Source organism: Protomyctophum parallelum (genome assembly GCF_964188405.1).
Source record: "Protomyctophum parallelum genome assembly, chromosome: 8".
NCBI classification, from domain to species: domain Eukaryota; kingdom Metazoa; phylum Chordata; class Actinopteri; order Myctophiformes; family Myctophidae; genus Protomyctophum; species Protomyctophum parallelum.
In genome coordinates, this window is record NC_139703.1 from 28612288 (window position 1) to 28631791 (window position 19504).

Genomic DNA, 19504 nt, shown 5'->3' on the forward strand with positions numbered 1-19504 from the left:
AGATAAAGTACAGATAAAACAACAAATAACATACAAGAAAACAATTTGACCCACTGAAGACACAAACAATATCAATATTAGCTAATGTTTACACAAATATACATGTCATATTCAACCATAGTTTTTTTACTACCCAACTTATTCTTTATTCCCATTTTGTCTGGGGTGCGCACGCTTATCCGACACACCATAGGTCTGACACGCGAAAATCACCCGTTGCTCCCGACATGCGTTGGTCCGACCTGCGTTGCGTCGTGCTTGCGTTTAGGTTTGGGTATCGTCGTCGGTCTAATGACTGTCGGACCTTTGGTGTGTCGGTTTGTCTGCCTTTTCAACCAGCTGCCCTTCCTTCCATTAAGTTTACCAATTACCATTGTGTGTGTGTGTGTGTGTGTGTGTGTGTGTGTGTGTGTGTGTGTGTGTGTGTGTGTGTGTGTCCTCCATTTCTCCTCCTCATCCCACCATTCCTTCATCACTCCATCACAGGAGAAGGGCAGCTGTCACACTGTGGCCGAGCTGCAGTTCCAAGACCGTGGTGTCACCAGCTCCCAGAAACTGTCCTGTTGGCAAAGAGCACAGATAGATACCAGCAGTATACGTTACAGATGCATGGCATTAGAAGTACAGTAAAATAATACAATCATAGGAAGAGTACTGTAACATCACAACAGTTTTTAATGGAAAAAGTATACAAAACAGTATACTCCCTATACAATAAAAACAATATAAACTTTACGTAACCCTATACACAGCACTGGTTTGGTGACTTCATCATTACTGTGTAATAAGCTCTCTTTTTTGTGCGACTGCTGTTTTATACATATACAATCAGTAGTTACGCGGTTACATCCTCAGTGTTGATTTAACTCGGATGAAAATAGAACCATATAAATGAACGCTGAGCCTTAAACTGTTAAATGGTGGATGAAACCACAGGCTCGGGGGGCGGGTGGTGTCACACAGATCCGGGTGGAGTTCGCGTGTAAGTCATAGACTGTAAAAAAAATTGTGTAAGTACATCCGTGCACATCTGTCACGTCAATCCAAGGACTGCACCGGGGGAAAGGGGAAGGGCCAGTCTGTAATCCATGCTTTTTACACAATTCCAGCATTCCAACGTGTGTGTGTGTGTGTGTGTGTGTGTGTGTGTGTGTGTGTGTGTGTGTGTGTGTGTGTGTGTGTGTGTGTGTGTGTGTGTGTGTGTGTGTGTGTGTGTGTGTGTGTGTGTGTGTGTGTGTGTGTGTGTGTGTGTGTGCGTGCGTGCGCGTGCAAATGAATGCCCTACTTCATCATACAAGAGTGTCCCACAAAAGTACAGAAAATAACAGAGCTACAAGCTCACATTGCAACTACTGTACTATACTACTGTATTACTTTTGTTTAATAATTAAAAAATTATAGAATTTTGTACATGCAGTACAAGATCTGACAGCGATGTGACATTTGCACACATGTTGCATGCATGTGTATGTACTGTACAGCATTATGCGCTGTGTGACTTTGTGCACACACATGCACTCTCATTTAGGACCGCGGATAAGAGACAGACTGCCAAAGCTGGGATAATGAAACCAGGGAGAGACCAGCGTGGTGCTCCAACGGTCAGATTAATCAGGTCACCAGCATCTGTGTGACATCCTAACGGTGGAACCAAAGCCACGCACGTTGCTTTAGAGACACAGTGACACTCTCAAATAGGTTGCTGCATACGTTGGAGAAATGATATAGTTGAAATGGGGTCATCTGAGGTCGTGTCTAGGGTTGTCACCATCATGACAATTTACTTGATGAGTAATTGTCATTATGTATTATATTATCATTGAAATCTTAGTGTTTTGCCAATTATTTAGGGTGGGCCCCCCAAATAATGCAATATCCTGAGTCACAGCCCACCAGTAGGCCCAGGCCCACGGGTTGAGAATCACTGTTTAAAACGGTCAATAAAATATTCAATCAAAGAGAGAGAAAAGAAACTCACCCCCGTCCGAGGACAATGTATCTGTGCGTACCACTCCTGACAGTACAGACAAACTTGGACCCCCTGTCCCACAAACAGAGCCATCCACAGGAGAATGTTACACAAAGGACTCTGGCGCTTGTCATTCAGGGCAAAGTTCAACACCACTAAGGAAGGAAAGAAGCAGAATGGAGAGAGAGACAGATAGAGAGAGAGAGAGAGAGAGAACAAAACATTGGAATATATTGCTGTCATTTGTTTCAAAGGTTTATCCCAAGCTAACCTTTCCTAGGCTACATAAGTGTTTCTGACAGCAAATGCACATGTAAGCTAGTTTTCCTAATAACGCAATTCTGTTAAAATTCACTTTTAATTGTATACTGTACATTATTTTGTTTTTAATAGCGTATGTTTTCAAATGCAAATACAGCCCTTAACAGAGTGTTATGTTTTTACTTCTTTTTTACAGATCTGTTCTTATAGGCCTTTCCATAAAGCCAAAATGTACCATTTCTTCTCTTATATCTTATAGCCTATTGTGTTTAAAAAGTTTTTAATTTAATTTTCTCAGTTTAATGTAAAGCATTTTCCAACTTGCTTTTACAGGTGCTTTATAAACAGATTCATCAGATGCGTATTGTTCTTTAGAAGAGAGATTGTGAAACGTTCCAGTGCGGGTGTGTTGGTATTCTCGAAGACAAAGAAGTAAATTCTTCTTCTTCCTGCCGGCAGTGGATGTGTTTAATTCTAGCAGGAGGGGATGGAATGGAGTCTATGGAGACGTAATTTTCTTTTGGCTTTTCCCAACTATTAAATGAGCTACATTTTATTATGAGGACTGAGAAGGTGGAATAGAGATATCCCCCCCGAGTCAGCTGAAATGGGCATTACTCTCTCCTGTATAGACACGCGCACGCTCGCAAACACACACAGACACACAGCTCTTGCATGCATTTCATCTGAGAACACAGCAGCACAGCGACACAAGTCGCCCTCACCTCCAAACACAGAGAAGAGACAGAACAAGACAGGGTAGAAGAAGCCAAAGCCCATTGTGAAGGCATACTCATGGACCACAGCAGAGACCATGAACACAGTCAGCATGGCAGCTGAGCGGAACTTCCTCTTAGACAGCTGCAGGGATCAGCACAGAGGGGGAGAGAGACAGAGAGGGAGAGAGAGAGTGAGAGATTGAGATGAGAGAGGTCACTGCCAGTTCCAAGGGTCGTGTTGGATCAGAGGAGAATTTGTTTTACTGGAATTACGAGATGCGTTTTGTGACTACTATGCATTTAAAACGTGTTTAAAGAGTCAAAGGGCTGATTGTAGGTGTGAATGCCTCAGAGCTTGTGGTGCTTTGGATTTTGAGGGTCAAACTGAAAAGTTGGACTGATCCATTTTTGTAATTTTATTTACCCGATCAGTGTAACCTGACTGTGCTTACCCGGAGGAAGTCTTTGTAGCCGTAGTAATAGAGCCAATCATGGACCACTATGTTCCAGGTGCGGTAGTAGCTAGCAAATGATGTAGAGTTCCACCAGTCCTATATAACCAAAAGACAGTGTAATCAATACAACTACAAGTATCAGAACAACAGAATAGTTAAATATAGGGTAGGCCAAGTTGCCAACTGACCTATCCTAGATCAGCAGTTCCCAACCTTGTCTTTGCCAGGGCCCACTTGAAAGAGTTCACAGCTTGTGAGCCCAGATGGGTGGGCTCACAACATACTCACTAGTTGTGAGCTTCTAGATATTTTTGCTATTATTTTAAAGAGAAATATTGAATACAGACAAGGATATTTTCGGGTGCAGGTCTTTGTTCCGACAAGCAATAACCCACATTTTCTCTATGATTTTTGTTCTAGTGTTTTTAAGTTTAGTAAAACCTTGATTGTATTTATTTTTCAAAAATGCTTTTGTTTTTAAAGTTAGTTTTTAGTTAACTATAATAACCATGTCACACACACACACACACACACACACACACACACACACACACACACACACACACACACACACACACACACACACACACACACACACACACACACACACACACACCTTGTAGAACATGCGGTCTGCAAAGCCAAGCAGCTCTGCAAAGAGGTTGAGCCAGCAGTGGAGGAAGGCAAAGAAACACAGGAGGAGCAGCATTATACCTGAGACACAGAGGCAGACAATATGATGCTTTGGCAACACTTGTGATTTCAATAAGTAGAAATTCCACATTTTAAAGAGGGGAAAGAGGAGAGAGAGAGAGATTCAGTTTCCAATTTAGGCATTTTAGCAGATGCTCTTATCCAGTGTGACTTACAAGAACAAGATCAGGGTAAAGATCAGAGTGGCATGAACAACCGTAGTCAATTAAAGACTGATCATTAAATGGTACAGTAAATTGGTGATTTAAGCAGAGTGCAAGGAAAGCAATTAAGTGCTATACTAAAGCAACTGGACAGCAGTAGAAGGGAGAAAACAGTGAAAGGGAGAGGGGGCAAGGGAGTGGGTGGAGAGAGCAGTGGTGGAAATGAACTACCGGTAAGTACACTACTTAAAGGGATATTTCACTTTATATTTTTTGGGGGGGTCATTTTATCATCTACTCAGGGTTTTGTGAACACCCCAGACAGTTTTTTTTTTTTTTTAAGATATTTTTTTTGCGGCTTACGCTTTTTATTGATTTTTTAAGGGACAGACAGTAGGCTGACAGGAAACGGGAGAGAGATGGGGGGATGACATGCAGTAAGGGCCGTGTCGGGTTCGGGAGTCGAACCCGCGGCACACTGCGACTGGATTACCAGTCCGGTGCCCAGACCGTTACGCCACGGCCTGGGCCCCCCAGACAGTTTTTAAGTAGCTTAATTCAGTATTTAGATTCCTATACAAACCCATTTTAACCATGATAGATTAATCGAAAACACCTGTCCTTGGTTCTGGTGAGGGGACCGTGTTTTTTCATTAACTTTTTTCATTTTGGGCGGGAAATATTAAATACAAAAAAGAAATTAAACACAATTTATGAAAAATGTAATCGAGGCACGGCCTCCTCACGCGGGCAAGGCAGTATGAGTCACCATAACAAAGGACGGATGTTATTTCATTGCCTTTTTCAAGGTTTTTATAGGTTGTTATACTATCAATAACATCTTATTGTTTTACCAATTATTTGGGGACCCGCTTGCACTATCGTCCCAGCCCACCTGGGATGGTTGATAACCACTAGTGCCACGTGCGTACACAGGTGATGTCTTCACGTGTTGTTGACTGAGGTGAGTGTCTATACCTGGTAATATGGAGTGGAACACAGCCAGAACCAGCGTGCGCCAGCTAACGGGCAGGTTGGTGTTGGCGTTCAACACAGGCACACAGAGACGCACCAGGATGAAGTAGCCGTAGAAGAAACAGGCCAGGATCTGCACAACATAGGCAAACACAGTCAAACAAAAACCAAACATGCAGCGCTTCATGAAAACAGCAGTGGTTCTGAAACTTTTTTCATGTCAAGGAGGACCCCAAAGTATTTAGCCGCGTGGACCTCCATCTGAAGATATTTTGTGCCAAGGATACATAGCTTAAAATAGCTTTTTAAAATAGCTGATCTACAAGCACACAATGCAGTGTTCGGCTATTTTCAACAGCTATTTTCAAATATCCAATGTATAAGGCTATACATTGGATATTTGAAAATAGCGGTAGGTTAAACTGATTTTGATGCTATATTAACTAATTTAGCTAATTTCCCAGTCCCCACTTTGAGAACCACCAACCAACAGAAACTATACAATCAAATAAATCTTTATACAAGATAATTTCAGATTTCAGAGAGGGAGGGAAATACTAAATAACAAATTTTGTGGGGGCGAGTTGGTAAAGGGGCGAGTCGTCTGGTATTCCTACATGCGGTAGAGAATGCCAACATTAGGACAGTGAGGTTGAGGTTACCATTCATTCTTGGAGAATTGTCAGGGTTGTACATGATGATAATATGTATATAGATATAGGCCAATGGTTTTCAACAGGGGTATCAGGTATCACAGTTTTACGGGTTAAGTTTAGGTATAGGGTTAGGTTTTAGGCATAGTTTTACTGAGGTTAAGGTTAGGTTTAACTGTTTAAGCATAATTTACTTAGGTTACTTTAGGAATACCAGGCTGCGCAGTTCCGCCGGCTGTATGCCCGAGGCGAGTTTGTAAAGGGGCGAGTTGTCTGGTATTCTTGTCTGCTTCCGCAGAAAATAGCCGACCATCGGTCGACAATTTCCAGCGAAGGTATTCCCCACGATAACAGAAAATACACTAGTATAGAGCCCTGAGGGACTCCGGTCAACCGTATGGGGTTAAAAACCCTGTAAGACCCAACGATGCTTCTCTGTAAAAAAAATAATTTAATTAATTACTTCATTTATTATTATTCTTTTCTGTTCTTTTTTCACCTAAACATCATCATTGATGTTCATTGTTTAGTCTTGCAATGCCATTGGTCATGATATTTGCATATAAATACCCCCCACAGAGGCACAAATTTACACTACTTCAAAATATCTGGACATTTTTAATCAAAATTGACCTATGACCTTTAATCTTTAACTCTGATAAACGCAACTGAAATGCATAATACATATATTTGTGTGATCATTAGAATGTCTAGAACATGTATTATGTATTATTGTGAAAGATATCCACCGAATGTAAATTATTAATTTATTATTATTATTTTACTAATTATTTTAAATGTGCATGAAACTTTCAGAAAACCTTTTTTTTTAACATATGTTTTTACTACTAAGTCCTAGTAGAACAAAGTAGTAGTAAGGTTGAAATCTATTTTTTGCAAGTAGAAATATATCCGGGTCTTACAGGGTTAAAGTGGTTAAATAACGTGAGTTGAAAGGGTTACTGGAGCACACACGGAATACCTTGGGCCAACGAAGCAGCCGTTATCTCCATAGACTGTAAAAAAATATGGACAAAGCGTTCCCCGGGTCTAACATGGACGTAAAATTAAGCCTGTTATTCCTGCACTGTAAGTCGCCATCTTTCTAGATCCGTTTGGGCCCAGCTGGCCATTGGCTGGCTCCGTTTTGGCCCAGCTGGCCATTGGCTGGCCCAGACACGAGGCGGGACTTCCCCCTTCTTCTCCGTTGGTTTTTATTTTGACTCGAGTGGGAGGGGAATCCCGATCATAGACTGTAACGGTATCCACGCCCCTCAGAACATGCGCGACTTTATGGTCATTTTTTTAATAAATGGGACCATAATTTTCCAAAAAGAATATTATGACATTAGAAATGAGACTGGGCCCAAATACATGGACTTCTATGGGGCTATGGGTTTTTCTGGGTCCAATGACAGCGCCACAACAGGCCATTATATGAACTTTCAGGAGTTTCAGGCTTCACAAAATATCTGTCTGACTGGTTATCTCATCTGGGTCGTTAACCTCAAGCGCTCAATCACAACCTGCGCTCCACATTTCTACCAGGAGAGGGTGATCATGTGTGGTTGCAAATGAGTGCAGCTCAAAAAGCTAAACAATGTCCTCTTACCATGCTAACTGTAACAGCAACATAATTCCATCTTATGTGGGGGTTCCTGTGGAGAAAGAGCAGGCTTTCCTTACTTGAGGAATTATATTGGATTCCTGGATTCGTTTCTGAGCAAGTTAACTATGAAAAAGTAGAAACGGCATCCTTCAGCCTAAATGCACCTCTTATGTCTTATGTCTGCCCAATGTTGCATTTCATGTCAAAGTTGGCAATCTGTCAGTGTGCTCTTGTAGGAATTGTCGTTATTTGTTTATTTATTTTGTACTTTTTGTCTCTATTTTTTCAAGGCACTATTCATTGAGGATACCCATTTATGTCACAGAAACAGTATGTCTTGAATTAAATGAACTTTTTCCAAAAATAGTGCTCTTTAATGTTGTTAATCTATTGTTAAATTGTTATATTATAGGTCTATATTATTATTATATCAAACCGTCTACATTGCCCAAAAGGAAATGCATCTATTTAATTCAGTGTGACCATCCCTACTATGTATGATATCAAAACCAAAGGCATGTATTCAAATCCCTAATAAAAATACAGTCCGCTGTATGTTCTATATGTTTAAGCCTTAATTAGAATGTTGGATTCTGCCCTGCACCATGGCACTTTAGACAGCAGATGTGTCTCCCCCATCCTCCCCAGTAAATTGAACACTTTTTAATGTGTATGTTGTGTACAATACATTATGTTCCATACCTGGGGTATGATTCCCTATAGATGAGAGTGGGACAGAAGAGGAAGTAGAGATAACTGGATAATGTAGGGAATCGAGGGGTCTCTCCTGAGAAGCAGAACCAACACAGCTTCCTGATGTTAGTTATTATCATCATAGCGCTACGTTGCATTGGACACTCATTAATTTTAGTCACAGCACTGTGTGTGGAGAATCCCATTATAATCTAATATCATTCGTTTAGCTGCTGAAAACAAGACCTTAATGAGACGACCTTGCAGACCTCCATTAAAGGGATTTTCCTGGATGGCGTTTTGCGCCTTATGGCAGTGTTTCCAAATCAATGGGCTGGGAACTATTTTTGGACTGTGGACCCTTAATGGGTTCATAAAATATGTAAATATGCCGTTTTTAGTTTTGTTTAGGTTTTTAAGAAAAATAAGAAAAATACCCAAATGTATTCAAATACCCTAGTTTTCAGACTTTTAACAATATTTCCCAATTAAAAAAGAAAGAAATATCAGTGGAAAATAAGTAAAATACGTGAAGTTAGCCAATCTATGAGCTCACAACTTGAGCTTGTATTCACTTTTTGTATTTTAGTAGGTCTCACTCTCAAGTGATATTTCTGTAATTCTCCCTGGGAGTTTATCTTTTGAGGTGTCAGGCCCCAGGCTGTCACACTACAAACCTAATTCGAGAGCACTAAAAACTAGAAAAAGTGCCCTTCCGGGCACAGGTCTCCACCAGGTTATCCACAGATCCGTGCAGTTAGAGGTAAAAACACTTTTCGGCCAGTTATAGCGCCACCTTGAGGCTGAGTTGTAATTGTTCATGTGGCATTTCGTCCTCGGCCTAGTGGGAATGTGGGTGCACAATTTCACGGAAATCACGCGATGTGTTCATGATTTGCAGCATTTTGTTTGAAACTGAGCACTCCTGTGAACTTTGGAAGCCAATCTTAACCAATCAGGATGGAGTCTGATAAATCTGAAAGACCCGTTTCGTTGAATGGCTCTAGAGAGACTGTGTACCAATTTGCGTGATGTTTGGACAAAATCTGTAGGTGTACTGTGCAAAAACTTGTTTTGCACAAAGCGGCCTCCTGGTGGCGCTATAACAGGCCGTTCTGGAAAGTTTGGGGCAGAGGTTCATCGTTGGCATCCAGGGAGTGTGTGTGCAAAATATGGCATCGACCGGGTTAACGGTGGCCGAGATTAGCTGTTCACGGACACACGGACACACGGACGGACGGACGGACGGACACGCGGACGGACGGAGTGCAAAACATACTCTCCCCACATGCCTTCGGCCTGGTGGAGACAATGAACACCATATGGCAGGAGTTCCCAAATGTTTTCACTTGAGACAAACGCTTCATAGCCTCGGGAAGCCGTGTTTTAAATGCTACAGTACCTTCTTTCAGCTCACTCTTCATGACCACTGGAACCGTTTCTCTGATGTAGGAATAGCTCTTCATCAGAAATCGAATCTGATGAGCCACAAACTGAGGTCAGTCATACTGACCACGATACTGATATGATACTGACCACCCTACTGACCATGATACTGACCATGATACTGGCATGATACTAACCATGATACTGACATAATACTAACCAACCATGATACACTGACCATGATACTGACATAATACTAACCAACCATGATACACTGACCATGATACTGACATGATACTGACCAACCATGATACACTGACCATGATACTGACATAATACTAACCAACCATGATACACTGACCATGATACTGACATGATACTGACCAAGATACTGGCATGATACTGACATAATACTAACCATGATACACTGACCATGATACTGATGATGTTAGATATATCATGGTCAGTATATCTACTCGAAAACAGTGCTGTGCCACACATACGCACACGTGCACGCCGACACGCACACACACACACACACACACACACACACACCTGTTCCAGTATGACGATGAAGCCGGAGGCAGGAGGCAGCCGGTTGCGTCGGACCACATAGATGGGGAACAGGCCCAGGACACAGCCCTGCAGGGCACCAATGAGCAGCACCGTGACCAGGCTCAGGCCCACCCTGGAGGATGAGCGGTGATACAGAGACCCCCAGAGGGTCAGGGCATAGTAGGGAACGACCAGGGTGTAGCAGAACATCACCGCCCAGGCCCACGTCACCGTTCCCAGCTTGCCAAAGGCAAAGAACAACAGATCAAAGTCCAGCACCAGCCTGAGAGTGGAGAAGAACAACCCAACAAAAGATCACATGTTTTCTTTGTAAATCAGCGCCCTACTTCGTTATACTACGGTGCCACACAAAAATAGCCAATCTACAAGCTCACAACGTGTCACAATTTCTTCTTTTTAAGTAAAATGTTTAAGTCTGGCTGTGGATTTATAAATATTGAACCAACACAATTATTAGGAAGAGCTTGTGACTAACTAATATCGCTAAGGAGCATCAACAGCAGATTGAAAAGTCACAGTTTTAGACAGTTTAACAAGATGGAGTGGAGGGAGAGGTGAGTGATGTTCTCTGCTCCTCTGTCTTCTAATCAATCAAGGGATGTAATCATGCACTATTTTGTCGCTGTCGGGCAAAAACCTTGTATCTCCATAGTTCACCTTTGTTTCTTTGTCAATTAATGCCCTACTTACTTCAGCGTACAACAATGTTGCACAAAATTGCTAAAATAGCCGACATCTATCTATTCACTGTAGAAAAAGCAATCCCGTTATAGGCTGTGTTTGAAAATGTACATGGGGAGGAAAATTAAACAACGCTACTCGTGTGGGCTTGTAGAACGGCTATTTCTGCTATGAAATTGTATGAATACAGCTGGGTGGGGTTTTTGACTGTCGATTCAATAAAGTAATTCTTTACCAAAAGAATGGTGTGCGGGCCCTACCTCCTTCCATAATTGCCTCATTGGCCCTGCACCCACTGTCGAGGTGCATGTAAATATAGGTATGCTCTGGGGTTTTTGACTTGCTCATTGGTGTGCCCTAGGCACGTAACACTTTGAAGACCACTGACATCATTAAGAACATCATAATGCTTCACAAGTTCACCCAAGCAGCTTTCCTTCTATATTCTGATATTCAGGGGCAGGCTCTGCCATGTTTCTATTAGAATAAAACATTCTGGGGGAAAAATACATAAATAAGTGCTCGTATTGAATATTTTATGCTGATTGCATTTTCCCCTGGCAGCTGTCCCTGTGGGAATCAAGCCCAGCCCTGCATATGTGAAAACACTCACCAAATCTTTACAGTGTTGCCCCGCCCAAAGCAACAGCAGATACTGGATACAAATGAATTGATTGCTCTATTTATCTATGGCCAGACGCCCAGACAAGCGATGAGGGAATGTGTGTGTGTGTGTGTGTGTGTGTGTGAGAGAGAGAGAGAGAGAGAGAGAGAGAGAGAGATATGCAATAAAGATTACATTTGACGTTTTAAGATAAGAAGTGGGAGACTTTTGTTTATGCCAGAGGGTGGCATTTCTGTCAGTCTTGGTACAGGCCCATGAGGTTTGCATCATGTCAATGTCATCAAATCATGCATGCACACACGTGCGCACGCACACACACACGCACACGCACACACACACACACACACACACACACACACACACACACAGTACACACAGACACAAACCTGCCCTGGTCAAGATAGTCGACAGTCAGCGTGCTGAGACAGAAGATGAGGAGCACAGCTATGAACATGTGGAGAATGGCTTTGATGTGGTTGATCTCAAACAGCTCACTGATGGACAAAGATAAACCATACTGTATTATGATGGAGGGAGGACAAAACATACTGTATTATAGGACAAAACACATGTTATTGTTTCATGCAACAAGATAGGACATAACATGTTTACTGTGTCATGTGGCATCTTGCAGGTATAATTCGGAGGCATGCCTCAGAAATAATTATACCATGCAAGATGTTTTGCTCAGTGCATTAATAGCCACAGACGTCTTCCACTTCTATACTGCATATAGTAAGCTTTGCTTGAGGGATTATCTACATTGTACTGTGAAGTGTTAATGTACATAATATTGAACTCATACTTACTCTAAAAGTGATCTCCTCTCCATGAAAACTTTACCATCCTCCGTTCTATGGGCTCTGAAATGTGGCGCACAAGCACGCACACATGCACGCACACACACACACACACACACACACGCACGCACGCACGCACGCACACACTCACACATACACGTTGGAGAGTTATAGGTGAAGTTACAGTAGATGAAGGCTTTGGCAGGTCTCAAAGATCCCAAAGACCAGACAGATCAATAATGAGGACCGCACGCACGCAGAGACCTTTAATGGTCTGAATGAACTGTTTTGGCAGTCATAATCCCCACGCTGGTGTGCAATGAGAGATTAGTATATAGATTACTATTGGCATTCTTAATCCACTTCTGACATTCCCATACAGGCTTTACTGTTATCAGTCTTTGCATACTGTCAATGGAGACATTTCTGATTCTACCATTAAAGCAATGCTCATACAGAAAGAGCTTGATCATTTCCATGGGATTCATTTGATACTGCATCCTAAAATATCTCTCTTTTTCTTGACTTAATATTATTATTATTTAAATATACAGTGCTGCTACTGTACATGGTCTGAAGGACAAAGATAGGTTTTCCCCCGTATGTACTTGTGCACAAGATGTAACAATGAAGTACGCTTATACAACCTTGAACCTTGAGCAAGGAAAGTACTGTACAAACACTACAGTAATAATATGTAACAGCTCTCCGTGGTGCTTTGAAGTATGTACAGTATGAGGCACAGTAAGCTGCCTTCAAATATTGATTTGCAGAATACAGTATAACCTTTTAGAATATCCATTCTTTCTCACCCCCTTGATTCTCATGCACACGCCTGCCTGCACGCACGCACACAGGCTATGAAAATGTAATTTATGTTAATTCATGCACTGACGCATATCAGTCAGCGTATCAGGGTTCACAGATATAGTCAGCATAGAATCCTCAGTGTACACATGAAAAACCTTGAGAATTTGAGCACTGACGCCATTGTTTGGCAAACAGTGTATAGATGGAATTCACATCGATGAAATCCCCAGTGGGTGAGCCTAAAAACAGCTGACCAAACAAATAAACCAACAGCTGGTACGAAACAAGGTAAAACAATTTGAGTGCTGTACTTAAGTACATGCGCTTTTGACTCAACTAGATTTCTAGGAAGGGAAAAAGTATGAATTAACCACTTAAGCCCTATTCCAAATATAGTGGAAAATAGCAGATCTACAAGCTCACGATGCAACGCGACACAATGCATTGTAAGCTCGTGAATCAGATATTTTCAATATAGTTGATATTTTTGGAACATTTCTGATACATTTTTGAATTTGGGGGAAAAATGTCAAAATTGCAGGCTAATCCAGCAATGCATTTATAATGAAAAGAAAATGTACTTTGTAATTTGAAGTCTTTGTCCACCACTGTAAAAAACCAACAGCGGAATGAAAGAAAGGCTTAAATCCGTAGTGCCCTTAAGAGAATGTGGTATGCCTGTAAGTGCATAGTAAAACACTCTGGCGTCTGACTTTAAAATTCAGCCGAAGGAGGACAAATCCCAGGGGCCAGGGCTGTGTACTCAACCTCCATACAGATGCATACCAGGACTGGCCTCAAAAGTAGGCGTATCAATTATCACTCGTTCGAGATGTCTACTCTAATAAGTGTGTGCATTTCTTAAGCAAAAAATTAATGAAGAAAAAGAAGAAGAAAAAACATGCTTGTGCTTCTGTGTCCCATGCAGTGTCATGGCTGTGCTGCTCCTACCTGTCCAGGAGATGTCACTCTCTCCTCATTATCCGCCCCTTCGTCTACCTATGCTAATTGCAGGGCAAAAGCAGTATGTCAAACTGGTGTTTTTTCCCCAACCCACAGACCAATCAGAAAAGCCCTGTGTCGCTTTTACTCTTTTACATGTCCTGCCTAGGCGCCTACCTTGGAGATAGGACCCTTTCCAGACTGAGTAGCGAAGTGACAAAACAAATCATGGAACCCAGCGAATCAAGCTGGAAACCAGGCTACCACTGGTGACCATCATCTGCAAGCTTCAAATCAGGGAAAAGTAGAGCGCATTTGAAGGGTGCACCTGAAGGAGCCTAGGAAACGCAACAGTATTATGCCTGTTTTGAAAGTAAACTTATTTCATCCAACAGTTGCTGAGCTTGGGTCCTACTTAAAATTGTGGCAACCAGCATGCACCTGCCTTGATTTAATGCACCCCCACTTCCTACTTCTCCTCAGTGGTGGACAGTAACTAAAGTACTAAGTACACTCAAGTTCTTACTCAAGTACATTTTACTTGACTTATTTCCATTTCTTGTTATGTTAGATTTGTACTGCAATAAATTTTACTTTCTACTTGACTATGTTCATTTGACATCTTTTGTAACTATAGTTACTTTTCAGATTCAAATTATTAATTGATTAATGATTAATTATCAAAAACTTCTAAAATTCTTTTGAAAATAGGGGCATTCTGCATAATGAGTAGGCTACTTTTTACGCATTTTGAGAGAAGACGTTTTCTTGCAACGGAAGTATCCGTGGTATTGCTATACTTTTAAGTCCAAAATCGGACTTCCAACATTGTCTCCGCACCTGCTTGTTGTCTTCTGTTCTTCTGTGTGGTTCTTCTGGGTGAAGAGCTGGACTGACTCATTCAGGGCTTTGTCTAGAAGGTCATTGAGCTGACCATGGACTTGATCTAAGACGGTCGCCTTCACTTTCTATGAGAGAAGAGACAGACAGACCATAAACAGTTGGTGCAAAATGTCCTTAGCCTTTTTCATTTCAGTGAGCTGGTTGACGTGTCTGCAACAGAGGAATGGGATATAAATCACAGGTCAACAATAACATTATTACAGGAAACCAATAGTGGGTACAAATGAGAGCCATAGAGTTCATGTACAATATCCGTGTGACCCCAGGAAAATTGAACGGATAGTGTTGAAGGGATATAGACATGAATCAAGCTAATTTATACTGTGTGAGACAAGCCATGGCTGATGGCTCTCTAATAATGGCCAGCGCTGTGAGCCATGAGCCATGGCTTGTCTCACACAGTATAAATTAGACAGAACTAAGTGAGCTGAGAAGATTCATAAAGATATTGTGCTGCTGTATCACTTCATCTTGTGTGAGAGGATGTGGTTTCCAACAAAACACTTTTTTACTTTTGAACGATGCCAGGTTGGAAGTGGTTACCTTTTTTCTTTTCTTTTTAACCTCAAGAAGAAAGGGGGATCGAGTCCCGTCTTCACTTACAAAACCTACGACGTTTCTCTCACTCTGACCTTCATCAGGGCATTTTACCTCAAGACAAATTAATAACAGATTCATATTTATTTTCTTTTTTACTTTTTATTTTTTTTGTGGCTTTCGCCTCTATTTTATATTCTTTATGGAGGGATAGAAAGTAGGCTGACAGGAAATGGGGAGAGAGATGGGTGGGTGACATGCAGCAAAGGCCGTCGGGATCGAGAGTCGAACCCACGGCACACTGCCAGACTGGATCACCAGCCAAGGTGCCTGGACCGCTGAGCCACAGCCCAGGCCCAGATTCGTATTTCTAATTGTGGCCTGGCAAACGGCAAGGCCATTTAAGGGAGATGGGAAATAATTATCCTGATTATCAGACTGAAGCATGAAGCTTCAAGAGAGGCAATCCACTAAGTGAGTGGGCGGGGTCTATGGTCTACTCTGGAGCCATAGGCTAGGGTAATATTGGCTAAAATAAATTATTTTCACATATTTTCACAACATAGAAAGACTTTTCAAAGATAGCCATCATAACGCATTTCTGAGCTTGTAGATCAGCTATTTTCACTAACTTTGTATTCCACTATCATACCACAGAGTATAAAATACAGCATTCATTTAAGAAAAATAAATAAAAACATAAAAATGTATTGAGATATACAAGGTTTCTGCTCGACAGCGACAATATGATATCAAGACATTTGGCATAGGGTCAGTTATGAGAAATATTAATCTGAATAGATTTTTTTTTTATCCCACGATTTTGCAACCCATTTTTTCCACCCAGACCCCTTTTCCACCCCTTGGTTCCCAATCAGAACCGGTTAAGTTCTTTGTGCTTCTTAGTCCATGAGCCAGAGCTCTAAAATTGGAAGGTTATAAAAGTATTTTGATTTGACCCCCGAATCCAACCCTTTGATATTGAGTGCCAAGCAAGGAGGCATTTGGTCAAATTTTACAGTCTTTGGTATGACCCAGCTGGGGATCGAACCCCAAACTCCCATTTTCAGGGTGGACACTCTAACCACAAGGCCACTGTCTGGTATCACCATGGAACTTCCCCAGTTGATTACTACATTAAATATGCAAATGAGGCATATAGGAAAATATGCAAAACATTGAAAATATGAAAAAGCTACTACTGTGGAAGGGTTATCATATATTAATTTACTTATATTGATCCAATAAACAATATAATATAGGTATAGTTTTGCCCACTCAATTCATAATTAACGTTCCAATTTTGGAGCTCTGGCTCATGGACTAAGAACCACAAAGAACTGAACCGGTTCACCCGGTGGAAAAGGGGTCCCTTTGTCAATTATCTTATGTAATCCTGGGCGCTACACTTGTCAACCTGGGGGGGGGGGGGGGGGGGGGCAGCGGACTGACCTCATGCTTCCTTCTATGCATGAGGAGTCCAAGCTGCCGCCTAACAGGGGGGAGTTTCCCCGGCCGGACGTAGCGCGTGGAAGGAATACGTTATTCCGACCAGTTCCTTTCCCCTCCCATCAGGCGCCAAGGCTGGCCAGGGGGAGGCAGTTTAGAGACCAGGATTACCGCATGTTCTTTGTGAGGGTACCTACCCTAGGGGACACGGGGAGAACATGCAAACTCCACACAGAAAGGCCCTTTCGCCAACCCCACCTCTGGTATGGGCACCGATGACGCGGAGGAGAGAACACGCCCCCCAGCGTCCCCAGAGGGAATCGAACGATCCTGAATAGCAAATGGATACAACTGGCTTACCTCTATGTGCGTCTGCCACTGTTCTTCTACCTGCATGTCATTAAGACTCTCACCTGGAGAAAGAAAACGTGAAAGGAATATCAGATAATAATTTCACATTGTATTCAGCAGGAACGAAAAATACTGTTGAATTGTCAGAAAGACGAAAGCGATGACGTGTTATGCCTGATTCACGCACCGGAAATACCAGATCTACAAGCTCACATCTTGAGAGCTTGTAGATCTGCTATTTCAGTGGTCCCCAAACATTTCTGGATCGCGGCTCACCCATCATTAATGGTGCTTCGGTGAAGGAGTTGTGCAGCTATATATATTAACCCATTTCGACCTGACGTCGAAATTTAAAACATGTCTGACAGTTTTCTGAAATACCCATGTTTCTATATCAGTGGTGTAGAGGAGATCTTGAAAAAACAAGAAGGTGGCCGCACAGACCAATAGCCAGAGTGCCAATATTTATAGGACAGCAGGTAAGACAAAAATGAATCCAACGTTTCTGCGTTTTTTCAAGATCTCCTCTACAGTTTTCTCCCGTGTGCCGGCACCGCCACAAGGACTTTGGTGTGCGTATAGCTTCTTTGTACTCTATATCAGTGGTGCTCAATATTTCATGTCAAGGACCCCAAACATTATATGTAATTGGCCACCGACCCCCATCTGAAAATATGTTGTTCCAGTGACCTCCCAGAAGCAAAGATTTTAGTTGAAAACGTTCGCTCTGAAAGAATATATATTCAAAGATTTACGATTAAAAAAAAATAGCAGACCTACAAGCTCGTGAGTGGCGCGCTCTGAGCCTGTAGATCTGCTATCTTTCAATAGCTAAATTATAACATTGTTTAAAACACCAAAAGGGGTTCCCGCCCAACATGTGTTAATGGTGCTTCGGTGTGACTTCAGTGAAGGAGTTGTGCAGCTATAATATTAATAATATTCATGTCCAGCGACTGACCCTACCATGACTGGACATCTCACTAGAATGAAGGCCTTTGATGTTCTTTCTGCGCCACACTGCATTAGGTGGTCCTGCAGTTGCCATGGTTTCACCTGCTGGTGGATAAGCGCCACCTTAGTGCTGTACTGCTGAGATCCAGCGGGAAGAACCTGTAACAATATTATGAATGTTGAAAGCGTCCGCGGGGCCTCACGGCCCACCCACTTTGACCACTTAACAGGGCAGAAGAAAGGCAGCCATGTGAAGTGGTCAGATGGGCAGACATGTGCTTTTCCAGATGTTTATTTTAATGATCAATCAGTTGATCTGTGGCTCGGATCAATGGAACCAACGTAGAAAGTTTCTATTTAACGCTATCACAATGGAAACACATCTTTCAATGATAATATATATATATACAGTTATACACACACCATCACACGTCATCATTTTTGTACATTTTTTTTTTTTTTAATATTATTGTACATCATTCAAATCGTAGTGTCCACTTGCAATATCCTCCTGAGTCCCGGCCCACCATTTATTATGACAGGCTCAGAACAGGGTTAGGACGCGAGGGTTCATGTGGTTAAAGTTATTACTGCTGTCCGTTTAAAGCCTCTTCGTGTTTTGCAGGACACATTCTAACTTACTGATGTTGACTTTCCTAGTTAGAATCTATTAATATATGCTGCCTACTGTGATACAACTGATTAGCCTAAGATTACTGCAAATTCACTGGTTACTGCACGTGAAAGGTCACACATACAGTATGATGTGCAAGAGGTCCATTTATACAGAAAAGTACACACATCTTATGTAACGGTAATTCTCAACATTTTTCATTTCAAGGACCACCATGCAGTTTGAAATGCTTTAGGCCACCGACATCCAGTTGATACCAATGTGGAGAAACAGTGGTATAAGTTATAGGTTTTGAACTGTGGTTACCCGCAGTGCTTTTCCAGGACATGAGTTCCATTGGGAGTCATTGCAGGTTATACTACACGATGTAAACAGAATGATGATAACCCTTGTCTGCCTCCATTGTTGATACGCTATAGATAACTATGCAAGAGAGAGAGGACTCAGGTGGGAGTGTAGAAACCCTATGCTGATACAGTTTGAGGTATATTGCAGTTCAGTGCACACACAGGGTCAGACTGCAAGATAAGACACTGGCGTAGTACATTCTTATACTCCATGCTGTTTTTATAGTGTATCAACAACCATGCGGTTGTAGTTGTAGGTTGTAGTAACCTGCAAGGACTCAGAATGGGACTCATGTCCTGGATAACATAGACAGTAAG

The 19504-nt window shown here is 41.9% G+C and overlaps 1 protein-coding gene across 1 annotated transcript; it reads right to left on the reverse strand.

The window, feature by feature from the left end:
- Positions 1 to 429: 429 nt before the first annotated feature.
- Positions 430 to 18299, reverse strand: soat2 (sterol O-acyltransferase 2; the record flags this gene model as incomplete). The annotated part of the gene is made up of 15 exons (XM_083771105.1): positions 430 to 560; positions 1979 to 2124; positions 2956 to 3091; positions 3402 to 3500; positions 4021 to 4118; positions 5240 to 5369; positions 7502 to 7547; positions 8201 to 8285; positions 9594 to 9669; positions 10133 to 10415; positions 11846 to 11953; positions 12269 to 12322; positions 14852 to 14979; positions 17261 to 17313; positions 18218 to 18299. The coding sequence occupies 15 exons, from the start codon at positions 18297 to 18299 to the stop codon at positions 501 to 503; spliced, it is 1584 nt and encodes a 527-aa protein (XP_083627231.1). The 3' UTR covers positions 430 to 500.
- Positions 18300 to 19504: the final 1205 nt, after the last annotated feature.